The sequence below is a fragment of the Myotis nattereri genome (assembly GCF_964212035.1).
Source record: "Myotis nattereri genome assembly, chromosome: 13".
Lineage (NCBI taxonomy): Eukaryota > Metazoa > Chordata > Mammalia > Chiroptera > Vespertilionidae > Myotis > Myotis nattereri.
In genome coordinates this window covers 61,606,173-61,628,628 of record NC_138088.1, presented here as the reverse complement: position 1 = coordinate 61,628,628, position 22,456 = coordinate 61,606,173, and the positions used below count along the sequence as shown (strand labels likewise).

General features: G+C 51.3%; 1 protein-coding gene across 1 annotated transcript in view; it reads left to right on the top strand.

Moving 5' to 3' along the window:
• The window catches only part of WDR11 (WD repeat domain 11), a gene marked incomplete at its 5' end in the record, with an annotated part of 41,398 nt that extends 19,183 nt beyond the window's left edge, over window positions 1-22,215 (top strand). The window contains 17 exons of the mRNA XM_081104549.1: window positions 1,564-1,639; window positions 6,101-6,209; window positions 8,122-8,246; window positions 8,908-9,055; window positions 10,179-10,285; window positions 10,603-10,717; window positions 11,024-11,195; window positions 13,508-13,616; window positions 14,290-14,352; window positions 15,373-15,438; window positions 16,387-16,564; window positions 17,148-17,243; window positions 17,793-17,958; window positions 18,375-18,472; window positions 18,860-19,005; window positions 20,203-20,283; window positions 21,364-22,215. Coding sequence (XP_080960675.1) covers window positions 1,564-1,639; window positions 6,101-6,209; window positions 8,122-8,246; window positions 8,908-9,055; window positions 10,179-10,285; window positions 10,603-10,717; window positions 11,024-11,195; window positions 13,508-13,616; window positions 14,290-14,352; window positions 15,373-15,438; window positions 16,387-16,564; window positions 17,148-17,243; window positions 17,793-17,958; window positions 18,375-18,472; window positions 18,860-19,005; window positions 20,203-20,283; window positions 21,364-21,520 — 2,012 coding nt within the window. The 3' untranslated portion in view covers window positions 21,521-22,215. The remainder of the gene's footprint in view (window positions 1-1,563; window positions 1,640-6,100; window positions 6,210-8,121; window positions 8,247-8,907; window positions 9,056-10,178; window positions 10,286-10,602; window positions 10,718-11,023; window positions 11,196-13,507; window positions 13,617-14,289; window positions 14,353-15,372; window positions 15,439-16,386; window positions 16,565-17,147; window positions 17,244-17,792; window positions 17,959-18,374; window positions 18,473-18,859; window positions 19,006-20,202; window positions 20,284-21,363) is intronic.
• Between the last annotated feature and the right edge of the window lie 241 nt (window positions 22,216-22,456).

The window sequence follows — 22,456 nt, the reverse complement described above, 5'->3', positions numbered from 1 at the left end:
TTACAATAGGAAACTTCCTGTAAAGTAACTTGTTCAGAATTGATAAAAACCTACAGCCCAAAGAATTTTAAAGTGAAAAATTTGGAACTAGAATAAGGTGAGGATTTCAAATTATTTTATAGCACATGCATTGATTTCAAAAAAAATTTTTTTTTTACAAAATTGTGGTTTCTTTAAAACGCCATAGCAATATGAATATACATAGATGGTTTTAACCAATAAGATGCGTCTGTGTGTGTAATGTGTGAGTAGTGAATCAGGTATATTGTTGCTTCCTTATATTCTAATGTGTATTTCCAAGGTAGAGTTGAGAACAACTAAGGTACCTCTCAGAGTTACTCACCCTCAAGGACTTGGCGCCACCTGCAGGCCAGTGTTGCTCTCGCTTCCCTGGAAGTGACCAGGGTCCCAGATTCCCCAGGTGCCAGCAAGCCCCTGGTCTCTAGTCACCGGGCAGCCTGGATGAAATGGCGCTCTCTGGCGTCATTCACTAACACAGGCAAACAAACCAAAAACCCTGTTCACTTTTCAGTCGGCTCGGGTTCAGGACTCGGGCTCGGGCTCAGTCGGCTCGGGCTCAGGACGTGTGATAACGTCGTCTGTCTTTGACCGTCTGTTCTGAGGACAAATTCCTAAGGACCAGTTACTGGCTTTTCTGAGCGGGAGACTGGCACGAAGAGCAGGGAGGCCTGCGGGCGTCAGTTGTCTTTAAATTGAGTATGTTTTCTCTTGATTAATGTGGATAGAACACCAGGAAGCATATTGAATGTATTTGTTCAGACAGAAGGTGCAATTTGCTTTTTTTTTTTTTTTAAATCCTCACCTGAGGACATGCTGAGGGTTTGGGAGGGAGAGGCGGGGGGACACATCGATGTGAGAGAGAAACACCCACCGGTTGCCTTCTGTGCTGGGTTCGAGCCACAGCCCAGGCGTGTGCCTGCCAGGAACCAGCGGCAACCCTCCGTGCACAGGATGCCGTTCAGCCGGCTGAGCCGCTCCAGCTGGGCACGCGTTTTTAATTAGAGAAAGTCATTGGCTGCTTCGGCAGGTAACTGATTCCTGTCATTCCCCACTTTCAGTTTGTAGGGAACTTCTGATAGGAACATGTCCGAATATTTCAGTTGGGTATTTTGCAGCTGGAACAAGGACTCTTAAATACCTGTCCGAGCTTTCCCCCACTCAGTATTTGTGAGTGTGGGGGATGTATATATTCCTTTGAATGTACAGTAGTTTTACAGGGACAGTTGCTCTCCTGTAATGCCTTTAAACTTTAGAAATTGATATTTCTAAATTTCTAAAACTAAATTATTGAAGGACACCACAGAAGAAATATAAGAAACTATAACAAGTGAAGATACCTTTTTATAAAATAGAATTTGAATATAGGTAATATATTATTGGTCTTTAACTTGTAATACTTTTGAGAATGTGGCTGGAATTTGGTTAGACACAGAAGCAGAGGGGAGAATGGGGTTGTGCGGGTCCGAGTGCATGGTGTAGCTCCTAGCTTCCTATGTCTTACAGGCCGTTTTTTCACGTTGTCTTTAATGTTTTCAATTAAAGGCAGGAGCATTGCTTTTCGAGGAGAACGAGGCAATGATGAATCGCCCATCGAAATGATTAAAGTATCTCATTTGAAGTAAGTATCAACCTAAAAACCCCTATGGTGTTACTGCAGTGAAATCTGAAGGAATCTCTGTCATCTCTAAGAGTGAGAATGTGCTAAGACCCATAGGGGCTCTCTTCATGCTAGCAAATGGTGACATGCAGCCATATCAAAGGAAATAATTTGATCACAAAATTAATTTGCTATCTCTTTTTTAAAATATATTTTTATTGATTTCAGAGAGGAAGGGAGAGAGAGAAAGAGATAGAAACATCCATGATGAGAGAGAATCATTGATTGGCTGCCTCCTGCATGCCCCACACTGGGGATCGAGCCTGCAACCCAGGCATGTGCCCTTAGACTGGAATGGAACCCAGGTTCCTTCAGACTGCAGGCTGAGGCTCTATCCACTGAGCCAAACCAGCTAAGACAAGTTGCTGTCTCTATTTCTCTACTTCTACAGAGATGAGGGTATTTGTGTGGATCGTATTTTATTAGGTGGTAAAATCAGCAGCCCTGTTTTGTTCTGCTGCAAATTGACATAAATCCTGCCACCCACTAAGAAAAGGCAATTTGTTAAATGATGAAATTCTGTTGTACTTCCACCTCATGGTGGTTTATTAAGTGAAAGAACTCACTTCCTTTATTTGTAATTTATACCCATTTTAACTCCAGGACATGTCCGAGTCTTTTGTTCCAAGAGGAATATACAGCAGGATTATTAACCATAAAGACTAAATGAAAACCGAAAGACCAAAGACAGAAGTAGTAAACTCTCTAAAATAGTTTTCAAAATTACTGTACCTTTCCTAGGACCTTTGCATTTCCGTGTAAAATATAGAATCAGTTTATCTGTTTAACCAAAAAAGCTCTAGATTGGGGTGGCATTGAACCCATAGATCCTGTGGGAAGAATTGACATCTTATGTTTTGTGATTCATGAACGAGGTGTATCTCTCTACTTACTGAGGTTTTCTTTAATGTCAGTCATCAGTAAGCCACCTTGCCATTCCCGAGTGAACTCCACTTGGATATGATGTGTTACCGGATGTAATTTGCTAATTTTTAATAAATTCTGGTTTGATTTGCTAGTATTTTATCAGAGATCTTTGCATCTATGTTCATGAAGGGCATTGGCCTGGCTCTGGAGTGAGGGAGGGTTGGCCTTGTAGCTGCATTGGAAGGCTTTGCTCCTCTTTTTATGCACGAGTGTGTGTGGGATTGATCATCATTTCTTCCTTAAAGAGGAATTCACCAGGGGAGCGCTCTGTATCCATGAAGGAAATTGAATGTAACTTATATTACAGGGTGAGGCCAAGGTAGGTTCACAGCTGTTCATATGGGAAGTCCTATATAATAAAGAGCTAGTAATATGCTAATTAGACCAAACAGCAGAACGACCATCTGGACAACCTTCTGGGCGAGGCCGAGGCAGCTTGGGCTATGAGGGCCAAGCCCCTTGCACGAATTTCATGCATCAGGCTTCTAGTAATATAATCCTATCTAATAATAGACAAACATGGTAATTGACCATACCTTTGCTACGCCTCCCATTGGCTAATCAACAAAGATGGCGGTTAATTTGCATACGTAGGTGCGAAGTGGCGGAGCAAAGACTGAAGGCGGCTCTGACCAGACAGCAAAGGCTTGAAGGCACCTCTGGCCAGAGCGAAGGCCTGGGTCCCGGGTGCCGGCAGCCAGGGGAAGGGAAGGCCTATTGCACGAATCTTTTCGTGCAACAGGCCTCTAGTAATTAATAATAATACAAGAATAAACTGTTTTAGGTATGCACAACTGTAAACCTGCTTTTGCCTACCCCTTTATATAATTTTTTACCCCCAAGGAACTTTGGTAGTTGCTGTATTTCAAGTAATCTATTTCATTGATGTTGTTGAATTTATAGATATTAACTTGTTTTTTTGTTTGTTTGGGGTTTTTTAAATATATTTTATTGATTTTTTACAGAGAGGAAGGGAGAGGGATAGAGAGTTAGAAACATCGATGAGAGAGAAACATCGATCAGCTGCCTCCTGCACACCCCCCACTGGGTATGTGCCCGCAACTAAGGTACATGCCCTTGACCGGAATCGAACCTGGGACCTTTCAGTCCACAGGCCGACGCTCTATCCATTGAGCCAAACTGGTTACGGCTAGATATTAACTTGTTATCATATTCTCTTATTCTTTAATGTCTGTGATCTGAGTGATGTCTGTTTCATTGCTGATATCAATAAATCGTGTCGATCAATTTCATGATCTTTTCAAAGAAACGCCTTTAGTTTCTTTTTCTCTGTGGTTTTCTATTTTCTATTTCATGGACGGCCATGGTTATCTTTTCTTTTTCTTCTGCTTTAGGTTTAATACATTCTTCTTTTTAAGGTAGAACCTTAGATGATTGAACTAAGTAAGGTCTTTCTGTAAAGAAAGATTTAAAGTAAGCATTTAATGCTGTAATAAGCACTATTTTTCCTGTACCCTACACTTATTTTGATAAGATTATTTTCATTTTAATTTATTTTATAATACTTTAAAATTTCCATGGGATAATTACAGATACAGTGTTTCATTTCAAAATGTTTGGAGGTTTTCCAGGTGTTTTTCTCTTAACTTCTAGTTCCCGTTAGAGTCAGGGAGCATGTTTTATTCTACCTCAGTCTTTTTAAATTTCACGTCGTTGCTCCATGGCCCTGGTGCCTGTGCACGTGCACCTGGAAAGGCCCTGTGTTCTGTGTGGATTAGAATATTCCGTACATGTCTGTCCAAGGTGGTTTATGGTTGTTACTGATTTTCCGTCTGCTTTTCTATCTGTTACTAAGAGACAGATGAGTGTTGACATTTTGAACTTGCGGGTTTATTTCTTTCTCGAAGATCTAAACTTCTTTGAGTATTTTATTTCATTTTTTTTTTTGATATGGCAAAGGTGGAAATTTACTGAAGAACATGTACAGACTCCCATGTGGGGAGGGGGACAGTCCCCGAAACTTCTTGAAGTATTTTACAGCTTTGGTATTAGGCACATACATACTTGGTCTTGCTACATACTTCTGATTAGTTGACTTTTTTATTGTTGTGAAATGTCCTCTTTATGTTTGGTAATTCTCTGATCAAAAGTCATTTGGAGTTGCCTGTCCAGGGTCGCCACTCCAGCTCTCTCCCTCAGTGTTTAGGGGTATCTTTTCTAACCTTTCACTTATATGTAAGGTTGATTTCTTATGGACAGCATATAGTTGGGGCTTGTTTTTCTCTTTGCTCTGACATTTATATTTAATGTAGTTATCAAAGTGGCTTATGTTTAAAGTGACCATTTTGCCAGTTGTTTTTTTTTTCTCATTTTAAATGAATTAATGTAGTTCTTATTTATTAGGCTTAATTTCTGCTATGCAAAATATCAGTTGTTATAACCCACACAAACACAGTTCTTTGGGGGAGGTTCTCAATAATTTTAAAAAATGTAAAGGAGCCCTGAGGCTAAAAGGTTTGGGAATTGCTCAGTTGAACTGTTTGGACTCAGATCTCTGCTGGGGCTGTCAGTCTTGACGCCACACGTGCTGCTGAATTCGTAAATCTAACGCAGCGGATCGCGTTCTCCCTGAGTGAAAGCCTCCAGAGACCCACCGCTCTCTGCAGAGTAACTCTGCTCACCCCGCTGGCACGCCGGTGCGTTAGGTCTATGATTGTCACCCAGTTCGCCTTCCGTCTTCTTCCTCGCACTGGATTGCTCACAGAAACGCTGCCCTTCAGGCAGCGGCTTCCCCCAAACCCTGTGTCCTTCCAGCCCTTTGCCGTTGGTGAAAGCCATTGTCTTATTGTCAAAGTACGTCTCTTCCATCATGACCTTTCTAGCATGCGCCAGATTCTCTTTCGTCAGGTATTTACATACAGGCCTTAGATGCCTTTATAATAAGCAGGGAGCACTGCACCGCACAGTCCACTGAGGTTTGTCACACCCTCTCCCCTTTGCTGCCCCTTTTCCTCCTCCCAGCATTCGGTGAGGCAGGCAAGCCGGAACAGGGTTTGTCTGGGGCCACAGAATGATCGCGTGCAGACGTGGTCCTGAGCAGGTGACCCAGAGCCTCTGACGCACTGAGCACAGGGGCCTTGCTGCTGTCACACCTGCCCAGCGTCGGCAGATAGAGACTGCGTCACTTCCACCCGCCCTGCCCACCGCCTGCACCCGTCCCCTCGGGGCGGCAGCGGGTTCTCTCATCGTGTGTGAGCGCCCTGGCCTGGGAGGTGCGAGCGGCTGCCGCTCCAGGTGGACTCCTGCCTTTCCTGATCTTCCTTCCGCGCTGGCTCCTTGCCCGCATGGCTCCGTGGCTCCCAGAGGTCATCTTGGAGCTTTTCCCTCCATGGCTTTACCACGAGGGCGAGATGTTAGTGTAAATTGTCTGTTTAGAAGGTGTCAGCTGAGTTTTTTGATTTACTGAACTTTTTACTTGTACTACGTATGGTGAAAATGTTGCAAAAAGTCATTTAGTAATTTTGTTTATTTCAGGCAGTATTTGGCAGTTGTATTCAAAGATAAACCGCTGGAGTTATGGGATGTTAGGACTTGTACCATTCTTAGAGAAATGTCCAGAACCTTCCCCGGGGTAACCGCTTTGGTAAGTTACAATTTCAGAACTAGACTGTTTACTTAGGTATGTGTATGTGTGGTGAATAGTTTTCTTTAGCTTAAATTGAAATCATTATTGCCATGTATTTTCTTGTAAAAATGTATGTCCAAAGAAGATGATCTAAATAAAGCAGATAGCTCGTATTCTTGGATGTGTTAAGCTAATATTACATTAGTGCAAGTCCAGATGTTTGAGGAGCAGGATGGATAGCACAGGGCTACTTATGTAAGTTACAAACGCGTACAGAATAGCTACATGCTACACCTATATAATAAAAGCCTAATATGCTAAGTGTTTGGTTGTCCTGTTGGCCATTCAACCAATCAAAGCGTAATATGCTAATGACTAGGGGCCCAGTACACAAATTCGTGCACCTTGAAAGGAACTATGGGCCACGAGGCTGCGGTGGGCACAGGGGCAGGTCTCGGCTCACCCTTCATGCCTCTGCCCGGCCCCTCCTGCTGCGTCCCTGGTCCCCCATCTGCCGGCAGCCCTGCTCCCGCCACCACCGCTCCCACGCACTGACGGTGTGGAGCTACTGGGGCCAGTGCCAGTAGCGGGTGTGAGCGGTGGCTGCCGGCCCTGATCGCTCCTTGGGAGCAGGGGAAGGTGGAGAAGCCCTGAGGGGCCATCAGGGCCGGCAGTCGCCACTCACATCTGCTGACGGTGTCGAGTGATTGGGGTCGGCACTGGGCACTGGCAGCGGGTGCGAGCAGGGCCGGTGCCAGCAGCAGGTGCGAGCACCGGGCAGGACAGCGGTGTGCAGGAGCAAAGAATTTTCAGTAACCACAGAGGCTCACCCCAGTGACAGCGACCGGTGCCCCGCCTTGGACTGGCGCCCCCGCTCACCTGCTCCACCATCCTGCTGCGGCTGACACCCGCCATGTTCCATGCTCTGCCGCCTGCTGCCAATGCCTGCCATGTTCTGCGCACACTGCCTGGTGGTCAGCGCTCATCATAGTGACCGGTTGTTCGGTTGTTCCGCCGTTCAGTCTATTTGCATATTAGCCTTTTATTATATATGATAGGATATGCTAAGGCAGCTCAGCCGCTTGCTATGACGTGCACTGACCACCAGGGGGCAGAGAGTCAACCGGTCGCTTTGACATGCACGCACCACCAGGGGGCAGACACTCCAACCAGTAGGTTAGCTTGCTGCTGGGGTCCAGCCGATTGGGACTGAGCGAGATGGGCTGGACATGTTCTGGAGCCCTCCCATGGTCACTCCCCGACTGGCCAACCTTCCACGTCCCTCCCCTGCCCCGATCGTGCACCAGTGAGGTCCCTTGGCCTAGCCTGCACCCTCTCACAGTCCGGGACACCTTGGGGGATGTTGGAGAGCCGGTTTCGGCCCGATCCTGCAGGCCAGGCTGAGGGACCCCACTGGTGCATGAATTCGTGCACTGGGCCTCTAGTTTATACATATGAGAAGGTATTGGACTAAATGCATTAAAGTAGGTGGGCATGTAACAGGAGCAGTAAATAAAGCGAGAGGTTGGAGGTGGACCTGCAGGTGATGATGCAGTGAGCAGAGAACACCGTCCTCTCTCCCTGGCACCAAGGCTGTGGGGTGGAGGGTGGGGCTAGGAGATACACCATTGAATTTATTACTTTCAGTTCATAAAAAGATAGTATCAAAGGGTTAGGCTTTATTTAGAAGTTTGCCATTAAATTCTTCTACCTTAAGCTCTAATGAAAGATGAGAGGTAGCAAGAGGTAGAGGTAGATGATGAAAATCGTCTCCTTTAAGCTGTAATGAAAATGCATTCATTCAGCCTTTCTGTAAAGAGGTACAACTGTGAGCTCACGGGCAGCAATAGTAAGTGACGCGTATTAATTACAATAATTAATAATAAGTGCTGCTCTGGAAGGACACAGCGCGCGCCGGGTCTCTTTGCAGGAGTGGTCCCCGTCTCACAACCTGAAGAGCCTGAGGAAGAAGCAGCTGGCCACCCGCGAGGCCCTGGCCCGCCAGACCGTGGTCTCCGACGTGGAGCTGAGCATTGCAGAGTCGTCTGTGATCAGGTGCGTGTGCCCTTGCGCCACTGCCACCAGTGATGCCCGGGTCACCGGGGGAGCTTGGCCAGTGCCCCCGAGGCTCTCCAGAGGCACGGCACCGCTGCCTTGTTGGTGTTCAGTCCTCACCCAGCTTCCTGCGTCGTCGCTGCCGCACTGCTCCGTGCAGTCAGTGCCTTCGTCCTGTCCCTTCGTGACGAGATCGTTCTGGTCCACACACGTCCGCTCCTGGCAGTAAAACAAGCGCAGCCTTGAACATCCAGAGATCATGGTGTCATTGATGTGCACCAAAGAAAACATTCCGAATTCTACATGTATCATTGTTCTCACCCATCCCCACCAGCTTTCCAAGTAAAACCGTCCCAGAGAATGACGGGTCAGGGAAGGGCCCCCACCACTGCGGAGAGAGCCTGTAGCAGCAGCAGCGAGGAGGGGGTCTCCTGTGGGGCTGGAGGCTGCTCCTCCCCGCGGTGCATGTCCTCCCGGGAGGACTCCTGGGGAGTGGTTTGTGTTTTCCTGTCATCAGCTTCCGCTTTTTTAAAAATGGTTTTGGAACGCCCCCCCCCCCCCCTCCCCCGCCCCTGTTAATGCATCTGTGGTTTGGATGAGTTAATTAGTCAAGGTGTCACTCTAAGGAGATGAAGTGTTTTTATCTCATTTTACCCCAAAGCTTGCTGCAGGAGGCGGAGAGCAAATCTGAGCTCAGTCAGAACATCTCGGCCCGGGAGCACTTCGTGTTCACCGACAACGACGGCCAAGTCTACCACTTCACTGTCGAGGGGAACTCCGTGAAGGACAGCGCTCGGATCCCACCCGACGTGAGTCCAGCCTCGACCATGTCTTTACTGAGCCTCCTTGTCAGAGATTCTGTTGGTTCCGTACCCAGTGAAGCCATAGCTAAGCTGGAAAGCTGTTTCAGAAAAATGTAATGTGAGTAAGTTCAGTGTCTGAGGAGGCACTGTCACTGGTGGGACTTGCTTGTATGTCGTAGCCTCGCAGCCGTGCCCAGTGCTACGGGCTGCTTCCCTAGAGAACTGGCTGTGTGCGTCCTTACACGGCCCCGTAGCAGCCAGCACAAGATCCCATTTAATAAAGAAGTAACGGAGCAATAATATTACTGAATAGCGAGTGTGTGTGGACCTGCACTGTGTGGCAGGCATTATTTTAAGGCCGTGGCCTGTACACTTTTATTAATACTAATGGGAACTCCTAAGTTTCATGACTTGCCCCACTTTATTGATGATAAAATCCAAGACAGAAAGGTGAAGTAGCACGCCCAAGCCACACAGCAAGTTCAGAGTTAAGTTGGGGTTCCAGCCCAGGCTCCTCGGCTCCGCCCCACAGCCTCGGGGTCTGTGCTGCCGCTGCAGGTCCTCTCCCACCTCGAGGGCCCATCGTGTCTGCCTGACCTGCCTCTGCACGGGCCTGCTTTGCACGGCTCTGGGTCCCAGTGTGCAGGTGCCTGTGCGGGTGCAGTCTATTCACCCCCACTGTTCCCGGGGCCACAGGCTGAACCCGCTGCCTCAGTAGAACAATCGCTGCCTGGTTGTTGTGAAACCGCTGTGGCTTCCCCTGGGGATTTGTGCCTCCTCTGCAGGGAGAGAGAAGGGAGACCAGAGCTCTCGGGCAGGGTTGCCTTTCCTTCTCTTTCTTTTATCTTTCAGTTTCTTTTCTTGGAGAGAGTTCTTCCTCCAGGGCATCCCTTCTCTGTAAAGCTAGTTCAGACAACTTCCTGTCCATCAAGTCGAAGTCTGGTTTTTCACGGTTGAAAGTGATATGCTAGGTAGCTCTTTTAGTGTTGATTGCATTCATAATAAAGCAAACTATTTATAATTATTACTAAAATGTCATTATTTTATCAGGGTTATTAAGTAAAACCATGGTTCTGTTATGACAGCTTACGAGTGGAGTTTACGTGTACTTGTTGCTGTCCTTTTCTAGGGAAGCATGGGCAGTATTACCTGCATCGCTTGGAAAGGTGATATGTTAGTCCTTGGAGATATGGATGGAAATTTAAATTTTTGGGATTTGAAAGGCAGAGTATCCAGGTATGAGCTCAGAATGCATTCTTGTTATCTGGTTTTAAAAAAAAGTAACCTCTTGATATGAGTCTCCTGTCACTGAACTTGGGAGGAAGGCCCTGGGCCAAGTCAGCCTCTGGGTCGTTCATCCCTGCGGGGGGTCCATGCAGAGGCGCAGGGACATTATTCCAGCTGCTGGGAGGGCAGACCCTTCCGTCAGATTGGCCCGTCCCAGGAAGTGAAGTGGCTCTCCCAGCACAGAACTTGTCAGGAACAGAAATAGAGACGTTGGCCAGTTTCCAGTGCCCATCTCTCCTCACGCTGTGCTCCGTGTGTGTCCTCAGAGGGATCCCGACCCACCGCAGTTGGGTGAGGAAGATCCGCTTTGCCCCCGGGAAAGGGAACCAGAAGCTAGTTGCCATGTACAACGACGGAGCTGAGGTGTGGGACACCAAGGAGGTAGGTCCAGCGCGGGCGCCGCGGAGGGAGCCACCCGCTTCAGCGGTGACGGCGTGGAGGGCTGTCAGGCTGAGGACAGTTTCCTCCTCGGACATGCCCTTCACAGAGCTTCTGTTCCAAGGGGACAGCTCAACGGGCTTTAAATGTTATCACTGCCTGTGGGACCTTTACGGTGCAGCCTGCGTGTGGGCGGCAGACAGACGCAGAGTCTTCGGTTTGCCCTGGCCCTGGGCCTTGGCTGTGACTGATCAGAAGATGAGCGCCCTCTGCTCTTCCTGAGAGTGACAGTCACATTCATTCCTGAAGGTGCAGATGGTGAGCAGCTTACGGAGCGGGAGAAACGTGGCCTTCCGGGTGCTGGACGTGGACTGGTGCACGTCCGACAAGGTGATCTTGGCGTCCGACGACGGGTGCCTGCGCATCCTGGAGACGTCCATGAAGTCCACGTGCGTCAGGGTGGACGAGCAGGAGCTCACAGGTACGGACTCGGGACGGAGCTTTATTCCGTGCAGGCTCCTCTCCGGGGAGAGCGGCTTCAGTTCCTCAGTCCTGGCTTCCCCGGGTCTGAGGGGAAGGGGTTGGAGCTGGGGTGCTGCTCGCGGAGATGCTGGGCCCTTGTCATTGCTGACGTCATTCCCAGCTCCAGTTCCCACGTGCCTTCTCTGACCCACTGCCGGGTGCTTTTTCGAAAGACGAGAGAAGTTTGCCTTCATAAAAAGGGCTGACTCGGAATTTAGGGGAGCTCATGAGAGGGCACAGCTCTGGGGAGGGCTGCTGCTTCCCAGAGACGAGCCTCATGCCCTGGCAACCCTCTGTCATTGGAAAGTCACTCTGGAAAGTGTTCTGAGTGTTAATGAATGTTGATGCCTATCTTACGACTCTTTAAAAATGAAAACAGCATGAGAGATCAGAAGCAAAGTGGGAGGTCTGTCCTGTAGCCTCGGAGACAAGAGACAGGACAAGCCAGTGCAGGCGGGGCCCTCATCAGGCCCTGGGTTTCTGAAAAGAGCACAGCTCTCGGGCACGTGAGGGTCACAGAGCACTTTTGAATGTGACCTGCATTTAGGTGATTTCATTGAATCAATAGTAAAACTGTCGGTTGTGGAAAAAAGTAGTATTAGAAACACTCTTGACCGCTTTCCAACTTTGAAATTGAAAAATTCACATAAAATATTTTATCTGTGATTTAATTTATACTTAACTACATAGAATGAAGTGTTCTGAAGCAGTGCTGTCCAATAGAAATACAAGGTGCACCACATAAATTTAAATTTCCCGGTACCACATTAAAGAAGAAACAGATGAAATTGATTTTAATAAGAATTGTATTTAAGCCAGTATATACAAAATTATATCATTTTAACATAAAATCATTATTAAAAATTACTAATGAGATATTTTACATTTTTCAGTACTTAGTCTTTAAACTCCAGTGTATTTTCATTTAAAGCGTATCTCCGTTCAGAGGCAGGTTCTCAGCCGAAATGCGTGTTAGTCGTATTTAGAGTTTATAAAACTTACAGCTGAGAGAGTAGTGCTATAGCCAGATTCTTCCAGTATTCCTAAATGACTGAGCAGGTGTTATATTTTAAATGTAAATTAATTAAAATCAAATGAGAGAAGAGCTCATTCCCTGTATGACCGTGTTCCCTTGCTCAGGAGCCAGAGACAGAGGCGGGACTGGACAGCACAGCGTGGGCTGCGTCTCACTGAGGCAGCCCTGGTGCGGATTCCTGTCGTTCCTGTGGGTGCACCTGTCCCCAGGGTCCTGGAAGACGGCTCTGGGGGGTGCGGGAGGGGCAGCGGATCCCAGAGGACTGTCTCCAGGCGGGAGCGTGGGGGTGCGGCCCTGTAGGGAGTCAGAGTCCAGATGTCGGGTTGGAGTTCTGGATCTCCTGTTTGTTCGCACAGGAACTTACTGAAAACAGGCAGATTGTCAGTGTGTCCTCAGGAAGCCGACCACTAGGCGTCGGGATTCCAGGGCCCAGAGTCCGGGAAGATGGGGCTTTTGTTCAAGGGCCCCTTCTCAGTGAGGCCTGAGCACACACTGGGCCCGAGTGGCCTGGCCCTGCAGCCAGCAGCTCAGGGTGAGGGCCACCCTGGTTTAATGGTCTCAGAAAAGCAGCCATCGGATGGTCAAGTCTGGCACCTGCTGAATCGTTGCATTGGGTCTGTCACTCGGTGGGATAATTATCCTGTACCATGCAGGACGCCAGGTCTTTGAAAGAGAAAAATTTTAGTTTGAAGAAGAATCTCTCCACTTGTGTGTCTGAGTGGTGATTATGTTGGCCACACTCTCCCCTGCCACCATACTCTGTAAACTGTCTGTAGCTGAAGCTTCATCCTATATAATAAAAGCCTAATATGCTAAGTGTCCAGTCATCTGGTCGTCCGTTCAACCAATCAAAGCGTAATATGCTAATGATATGCTAAGGCCACTTAACCGCTCGCTATGACGTGCACTGACCACCAGGGGCAGAGCTCCAACCAGTAGGTTAGCTTGCTGCTGGGGTCTGGCCGATTGGAACTGAGCAAGATGGGGCGGACACACCCTGGAGCCCTCCCGAGGTCCCTCCCCGGCCCCGATCATGCACCGGTGGGGTCCCTCGGCCTGGCCTGCGCCCTCTTGCAGTCTGGGACCCCTCAGGGGATGTCAGAGAGCCGGTTTCAGCCCGATCCTGCAGGCCAGGCCGAAGGACCTCACTGGTGCACGAATTCGCACACCAGGCCTCTAGCAGTAGTATAACAATTGTGTTTTCTTAAAATAACTTTGTGTGTGTGTGTGTCCAGAGCCTGTGTGGTGCCCGTATCTCCTTGTCCCAAGAGCCGCCCTCGCCCTGAAGGCTTTCTTGCTGCACCAGCCGTGGAGCGGACAGTACTTGTTGGATATTTCTCACGTGTAAGTGTCTGCACTTCGTTTTCCTTTGTCATCTCCTTGGGGGTGAAGGACGTCCCTGAGAGTCAGCAGTGGCTGCACTCCAGGACCTGCGAGGGCATCTTTTTAAAAGCGCCAAGAATGGCCCAGCTCAGGTGTTTTGTTCTATACATTTCAGTGCCTGCCTCGTTGTAAAAGCACCCACAGAAAGGATTGTTAGCAGGCGTGTGTACATCCACACGTGTTCCTTCCTGCACTTGTGCGTGTGGGGTGCGAGGCAGGCATTCTCTCCAGGGGAAGGAGCCCCGATGGGCCGCGTGCCTGCTCCGAGGGCGTCTGCCTGGAAGGAGCGCCCTCTGGTGGAGCCGAGGCCGCCGACGCCGCTCGTCCTCGCTGAACTTGATCCTAACACGATCTCAACCTGCTGGTTTGGGCGCCCACTGATAAGCCTTCTGGTTTCTTGAAGTCAGAGGGACTCTCTTTACCCGTTTCTTTGTTTTGACGAAATGAGGCAGAAGCCAACACCAAAGATGATGGGTGGGTGGGTCCCTGAGGACAGTGCTGCTGTTTGGTCTGCAGCCAGGTGTTAACCAAGGACTACAAAGAGGTGGTTTCTCTAATTAACACAACTTTTTTTCTGGTGAACATGGTTATAAGTGAAGAAATACGGAACTCATTCAGAATCTCTCCTGTGCAGGGATTATCCAGAAAATGAAGAAATAAAGAGTCTCCTTCAAGAGCAGTTGAATTCGTTGTCCAAGTAAGCACTCCAGTTATGTCTTTAGAAGATTAGAAGGTAAGATGAGACAGTATCAGTCAGGCTGTTTAAAATGAAGACAAGCCGCAGTTCAGGAGACACGCGTGGCCGGGGTTTGTGTCCCTGGAGCCTGGTGGTTGGGAAGTGACTGACTGGTCTGTCTCAGCACGTTCCTGGGGGCCGGGGCCCTGGTCTCCTGTCTGGGCAGGAACAGAGCTGGGGTGAGCGTGCCCTGGCTCAGGCTGCGTCCACCACAAACCCCGTGAGCTCATGCGAGGACATGCCCAGGCGGTCTGTGTGCCCACTTCCTGCTCCTAAAGTGGGCTCTCCGTCAGTGCTCAGCAGCCACGAGCAGGGAGAACTATGTGGGAATAATGTTGCAGAGGAAGTGGGAGCATCGGGTCCACAAGGAGTTCTCGGTAACACCGAACACGTGGGTGCAATCCAGAGGCTGTTCCACCTAATTATAACCGGTAATAAGGTCGCCACAATAGAATTCGTTATTGAGATCAAATGCCAAATAATACTTGTTTTCTCTAGGCAAAGGTTAACGCGTGTTTAAATGGAAAAGGATAGATTTAAAGAATATCCCTCCTTTATGAACGTTCTGTATTTGGCTGTCTTAGAATATCAGTTTATAAAAACACTGGCCCTTCTTCCTTGAACATTTTACATCTGGAGAGTTTCAGAAGCAAATGCTGAATGCGCTTCTCTCAGCACGCGCTGCTCCTGGTGACATCCCCGCTCCTGTACTTGGGCAGCTGCTCCCATTTTCAAAACTGAGTCTAAGTGTCACAAGGTCAGCCACCGTCAGAGCTCAGCCCGGTGTGTGACGGACCCTCCAGGCCAGACACGCTGTAGGCTCCAGAGCTCTGTAATGTCAGGGACGGTGCAGGCAAAGGCACTTCTATAAGTTCTAAACACAGCCTTTGAGTGGAATTTCCCATTTCTAGAGCCTATTGATTGATCCCCTTGCTTTATTGCTCAATTAAATGTTTTTCTTGCCTTTGGATTCGTCTGCAGTGACATAAAGAAACTCTTGCTCGATCCAGAATTCACTCTTCTGCAAAGATGCCTGCTGGTTTCGAGGTAACACTCTCTGAAGGATTCGGTGCAGACCCTGGCCCTGTGGCCCTGCTGGCTGAGTGTTGTCCTGGCATCAGGGGTGGCGGTTGATTCCCAATCAGGGCCGGGGCCTGGGCTCTGGGCTTAATCCCCCGAGGGGGCTTGCAGGAGGCGGCCCCAGGATGTTTCTCTCTCATCGATGTTTCTATCTTACTCTCCCTCTCTCTCTAAGGTCAATCTTTAAAAAACCATATATTTTAAAAAGAATTCTGTATAAGAGACAGAATTGGCTAACTCATTTATTTTATGGATTTTTAGTTAAGACCAAACTCTCTTAGATTAGAAAAATATATTGTAGTTTATCCTTTAATATGACAATTTTTAAAGTAGTAACACATAGAATAAACATCACATTTAAACGTGAGATCTAGGCCTTATCTATTGAGAAGACTCCCTCACAGACAGCTTCTTACAGCATCAGCTATAAGGGCATGTACTTCAGTAATGTCATTCCGATGAGTGACATGAGAGTCGATCACCGGTACTTTCATGTACAGTGGATTGTCACCTGTGAAAAGACATTTCCCTCCACTCCCCAGAGGACAATGGACATTGTCTCCAGACCTCGTGTGGGCAGTTAACCCAGAACCTCCTCCGTGTGTGCTGTGGCTCCGAGGGAAAGGCGCTCATGCAAGCTGGGCTCTCGTGGCCCAGGCTTCTAGATGCGCTGCTCTGGGCACCGCGGAGAGGCCTGGGGCTGAGGGACCCTCTGCGGCCAGGCCCCTGTATGGTTTGGGCCGGGCACAGGCCTGGAGGACTTGCTGCTTCAGCACCTTCTCTGAGCCAGCCCCGCGCCCCCCCCCCACCCCCCGGGTCACGTGGCAGCACTGAGCCCCGGGGTGCAGGTGCTCTGAGCGCCTGTCCAGGCCGCCTGCCAGGTGGTTCCGTGGACGCTTGGCTTTGCCTCCGCAGGCTCTACGGCGATGAGTCGGAGCTGCACTTCTGGACCGTGGCCGCCCACTACCTGCACAGCTGGTCCCAGGAGAAGTCGGCCAGCACCCCCGCTGCCCAGGAAGCTGCCCCTCGGGACCGGGCGAGCAACCCGCTGGACATCTGCTATGACGTGCTCTGTGAGAACGCCTACTTCCAGGTGCTGTGGCGCATTCCTACACGGTTTAGCCCTGAGCGCTGTCTCCCGATGACTTACGTGTCTCTAAGCCTCTTCCCTTGGGAAACTTTGGAACTAAGTTAAAATCCGCAAAATAGAATGAGCCCATGCCCACATTTGCATAAAAATGGCTGGACCCAGGACTTGAAACGTTTATGAATGTTTCTAGATTTTTTAATATACATGGAAATTTTATTAGCAGTCTTGTTTTTTTCTTTGCCTAAAAAATTTTAACTTAGGTTTATTCTCTCTCTCTTATTATTTTCTGTAAAGAACAGATATTTCTTTCTCTTGGCTTGAATGTGCTTTTTATATATGAAAGGGCAGCTTCCTGACGTTGAGTCTGTGGTACACTCGGCGCTCACAGGGCTTCCCAGCTGCTCACAGGTGCTGTCTGAGGGCAGCCTGTGCGAACGGCAGGCTCACCTGCTGTCCCAGTCCTTCTGTGGAGTTGGTTAATGACTCAGAAGTCAGTGATGTCGGTATAAATGAAGTTACTAAGTAGAGTGAAATTTAAATAATCAGGTCTTTTAATCCAGGTTCACTTCTCCTCTCCCCCCTCTAGAAATTTCAGCTGGAAAGGGTTAATCTGCAGGAGGCGAAACGGTCGACCTACGATCACACGCGCAAGTGCACGGACCAGCTTCTGCTCTTGGGTCAAGTACGTCAGTTTTTACAGCTTTTCATGCTTCATGGAGTTGCTGGTTGTTTCGTATTTCAGAGCATCGCACCCCTCTCCCTTCTCCCTCTCCCCCTCCCCCTGCCCCCCCTCCCCCTCCCCCCTCCCCCTCCCCCTCCCCCTCCCCCTTCCCCTTCTCCCCCTCCCCCTCCCCCTCCCCCTCTCTCTCGTACACGCACCATAGCATTTCTCTGAAAGTATAAGTATAAAGTGGGCTTTCTCTCAAAGACAGACCAGCACATCTTCTAAGAAAGTGAAACTATATGGTTACTCAGCTTGTGACTTGGGCCTCATGGTGCTGAGTGAGGCCGCGGTGTGTTCTGTTGGTGGCCTGAGCTGACGGGCACTCCTGTAGGCCAGCGGGTCACGCTGCCCGGAGGAGCAGGAGCACGCTCAGTGTGCGTCCCGTGAGCTGAGCGTCGGGAGTTCTTGGAAATGAAAGTCCTCCTGCGGCCGTGAGCGTCAGGGTCCAGGCGATGAGCCTGAGGCTGGTGTTGGGGAGAGTCATTGGAGGAACCGTGTCCCTGCCAGACAGACAGGGCCGTGCAGCTGCTGCTGGAGACAAGCGCGGACAACCAGCACTACTACTGCGACGCGCTGAAGGCCTGCCTGGTCACCACCGTCACCTCCTCCGGCCCCTCCCAGAGCACCATCAAGCTGGTGGCCACCAACATGATCGCCAGCGGCAAGCTGGCAGGTAAGCGAGCTGGGGCCTGTTCACCAGGGCCCGGGGAAGTCAGGCTGCTCCCTGCCAAGGTGAGATCATCAGGGACGTTTCTGCCTTTTTATGGGTCCTGGAGGGAGAGAAGGACTATTGCTGGCCTTTAGGAGATAGCTCCAACTTAATCAGCTGGGCCAGAGCTCTTCTCAGGAGTGAAAGGGGCCCTGGAAATGACAATGGGCACCAGTCGGACACACCTGGCCGATGAGGCGACCTGCTGACAGCCATGCTGACGGCCAGGGAGTGTGCTTGACCTGTGTGCTTCCTTCCTGGTCATTGAGGGGCAGCAGGGGTCTCCAGCAGGTGAAATGACCAGGTGGAGTCAGGCGTGATCTGACTATCAGCGGCTGACAGAGGGCGCGGGGCTCACGGGGCTGCCCGGGGTCTTCCAGAGGGTGTGCAGCTGCTCTGCCTGATTGACAAGGCCGCGGATGCCTGCCGCTACCTGCAGACCTACGGGGAGTGGAGCCGGGCTGCGTGGCTTGCAAAGGTAGGCGGTTCCTGTGGGTGCCCTGAGTGCTTGGGTAGAAACTTTAGTCTTGAGCCTTACACTCGAGATTTTAGAAGCAGTTTTGGCTGCAGAGCTGCTTTGCAAATATTTTCTTACAAATCATCCTCCTGCTCTTTTGAGCACAGACTGCATTGCTTCTTATTGGGAGATGCAGTTCCCACTGGTGGCGGTGGTGACCAGGTGGCAGCCGGCTCACACACCATGTGCTGGCCCCAGGCCTGCAGGCCGGCCCTGTCCCTCCCAGTCGTGGTCAGCGGCGGCGTCAGGGTGTTGCCAGTGAAGCCACACCCAGCCTCGGTCTCGGGAGCGTGTCGTGATCGGTGCTGGTGTCTGTGCAGATGTCTTGCTCACACGGCGTCTCTCCAGGTCCGGCTGAGCTCGGAAGAGTGCGCCGATGTTCTGAAGCGGTGGGTGGACCACCTTTGCTCTCCCCAAGTCAACCAGAAGTCGAAGGCCCTCCTGGTCCTCCTCTCCCTGGGCTGCTTCTCCAGCGTCGCTGAGATGCTGCACAGGTACCGGGATGCTCCCAGGCTGGGCCCCCGTGCTGCGTCTGTCACTGCCCACGCCCTTGGGGCTCCGCAGCGGGGCGGGGGGGGGAGTAGGGGGGTGGGGGGGTGAGGGGGTGGGGGTGTAGGGGAGTGAGGGGTGGGCGGCTGAGGGGTGGGGGTGGGGGGTGGGGGGTTACTCAGTGCCTGGGGTTGGGGAGAGGCCTGCGTTCCAGGCTGATTAAACACCTAAAAGGGGGGGGATGGTGCGTTGTTTATTCATTACTTTTTTTTTAAGAATAGTTTATTGGTTTTTTAGGGAGAGAGAGACACATCAATGATGAGAGGGAATCATTGATCAGCTGCCTCCTGCACGCCCCCTACTGGGGATTGAGTCGGCAACCTGGGCCTGTGCCCTGACCAGGAATCGAACCGTGACCTCCTGGTTCATAGGTTAAGGCTCAGCCTCTGAGCCACACCAGCCAGGGCCATGTTTATTTTTATTTGTTTATAATCCTTCACCCGAGGATATTTTTCCATTGATTTTTAGAGAGAGTGGAAGAGAGAGAGAAACATCGATGTGAGAGAAACACATCGATTGGTTGCCTCCTGCGTGTGCCCTGGTGAGGGCCTGGGCCACGGAGGAGCCTGCATCCAATGTACGTGCCCTTGACTGGAATCGAACCCGGGACCCTTTGGCCTATAGGCCGACCTCTGTCCACTGAGCAAAACCGGCCAGGGCAGGGCCATGTCTATTAACCCTTCGTTTGCTCTGGGAGCTATGCTCTATTCCTGCCTGTCCTGGTCAAACCTACAGGTGCCTCTTTAAGAAGAATACGGAGAAGTCTGTAGAGGCTCGGGCACATTCAGCTTTGAGTCCAGGCCCGAGGGCAGTGCGGAGGGGACAGCGTGGGGAGTGGGAGGGTCGCCCTGAGAGTCTGAGGAGCGGTGCCCGTGACTCATGATGGACATTTCATGTGTTTCAGAGGAAGGAGGTGGGGGAGGTCTATGCAGGGAGAGGGTACGTGTGGACAGTGGTGCAGCCTGCTGTCCCGTCCCTGGAGGTTTCTGTGTCCCGGCTGCTGCTCACTTCTTCCGTGTTAGCAGAAGGGGGTGCGGGTGAGGGCCCGAGTGCCCCCCTCTCCTCGGAAGCCCGGCGTAGGCAGGCGCTGGTGAGACACGCAGCCGTGAGTGACGGCCTGACCTGTGTGTTCTGTCGGGCAGCATGAGATACTTCGATCGAGCCGCCTTGTTCGTGGAGGCGTGTCTCCAGTACGGGGCCCTGGAGGTCGGCCAGGACACAGATATCCTTTGTGGTGGCGATGCTGGGGAGGCAGCAGTGGACGAGAGGGTTTAGACCCCTCTGGGCGCGCCGCCTGGGCAGGGGCTGTATTACCTCGAGGAAGAGCCTGTTCTGATCCCCGAGCCGAGAGGGGACATGAGGGGACGCGGGGGGTGGCCTTGCTGCTGCAGCTCTGGGACCAGGAAGTCGTCAGGGAGGGTCTCGGGCTCTGAGATACGGCGTTTGAGCTTTAAAGAAGGTGCGGGGTCGTTCAGGGAAGGAAGGAGCCTGTGCTGTGATGTGGCTGTTTCAGAGCAGTGCCCTCCAGGCAGTGAGTCCACGTGTTCCTCTGGAAAACATTTCCAGGAGCAAATGGGAGCAGCGTTACCCGCATGAGGATGGGCTCCCGCCATGGCCGTGCGGGCGGGTCCTGTCCCTGCAGCGGGGACCATGCCTCCTCGCGGCTCAGCGGAACCACGTTTCTCCTTCGGCGAGAACGGGCTCGAGGTGCCGTTGGCAGGCCCTGCCTGTTACTGCGCTTTTCATTGTGACAGGCAGACACGTGTGGTCTGTACGTCGTCGTTACGAGCTCACGCGGGCTCTGGTGAAGCGACTCTGGTTCAGGGGAGCCATTGTGGTATCAGAACCCAGCAGAGCAGGGCCGTCAGAACCCCAAGCCCAGAAATGAGGCTCCTGCCGTGGGTCAGGCCTGGAACAGCCTCTCACTGAGGCTCTCTCTGCCCCAGACGCCAGCCTCTCGGACGGGCACGCGGCTCCTCTGCTTTCTCCCCGGGTGTAGCTGCGCTCGGCTGTGGGACCCGGGAGGACGTTAGCGGATCTTCTAGGACAGCGGTCTCCAGCCGGAGGTCTGTGGACCACTGGTGGTCCGTAAGGTCCGAAAGGTTGGTGCCCGCTGTCCTAGGAGAAGAATGGGCTCCGCTGGTGCTGTTGGTGATGTCACAGATGGGACCGCCCTCGCCACGCCAGGAGTGGCCTCGTGCCTCTGCACCTGTGGGTGGAGCCGGCCCTCCCCACGGGGGAGCTGGGTGGTGGGGAGGGGGGGGCTGGGCCTGCCGCCTTCAGCTCCTTGACTGCGGCTCACAGAGACTCATCTCCGCCGTGTACGCAGACTACGCCCGGAGCTTGAAGAGCCTCGGTTTTAAACAGGGAGCAGTTCTTTTCGCTTCAAAAGCTGGAGCCGCTGGCAGAGATTTATTGAATGAGCTGCAGTCCCCCAAACAGGAAGTGGCTGAAGAGTGACAGGTTAACAGGCGCCAGGAAATCTGACCGCGCAAGCCAGGTGAGGCGGGCGTCGGTCGGACCGCGGTCACGGTCACAGCCCAGGCTGATGGACGCTTCGCTCCAGGTCCTCGAGCGCTCCCCAGCTCCCCAGGCCCCGTGCACAGCTGTGGCCCGGAGAACAGCGTGAGCGCTCCCACTGTGAGAGAGATGCCACTTTATGCTTTAAGAGTCCCTGGAAAGACTTTTAATTTTTTTAAACTTAAAATTCAAGCAACTGAATTACTTTTCTCATCGATGACATTTACAGATGTTTGGGAAACCTGTAGTGAGTTTGTGAGACCTGTTCTCAGCTCTGTGCTGTGCCTGTGTTTATACTCAGCCGTGGAAGACGCAGACGACACGCAGCCAGCAGTGCCGAGGTCCCCGAAGCTCCCTGTGTCCTGGCCTGGACTCCCTGTGCCCCGGTCCCGGCAGGGCCGCCTTGTGCGGCTTCACGGAGGCTCGCGGGGACTTCCACCCTGTGCGCCTGGTTCCACTACCGGGTCTTGGATATTTGCATTTTAACTCCTGTGATGCATTATGGGAACCTCCTTTTTGAAATCTTCATGCTTTAAATTTGTCTTTGTGTTCTTAACATGAGATGTGCCTATTGTAAATTATTGCTGAGATTTTAATGTCCAAAACGTACAGAAATGAGAAATAAACAGGAAATCCCAGCCAGGCTTTTGTGTTCTCTGTGCCTGAGGCGGGCGCTGTGCTGGCTCCTCAGGAGTCTGTCCGGCCGCCCACCCTCCGAAGTCCAGGCCGCGCGCCGAACCCAGAGAATCCAGGCTGAGGTCCGAGGGTGCGGCTCGGAGCAGGACTGAGTGCCTGGACCCTGAGCCTGGGCTCCGTCCTGGAGCGGCTCGGCTGTGGCTCCCAGAGGCGAGGGGGAGGGCGCCTCTCCAGGTTTCC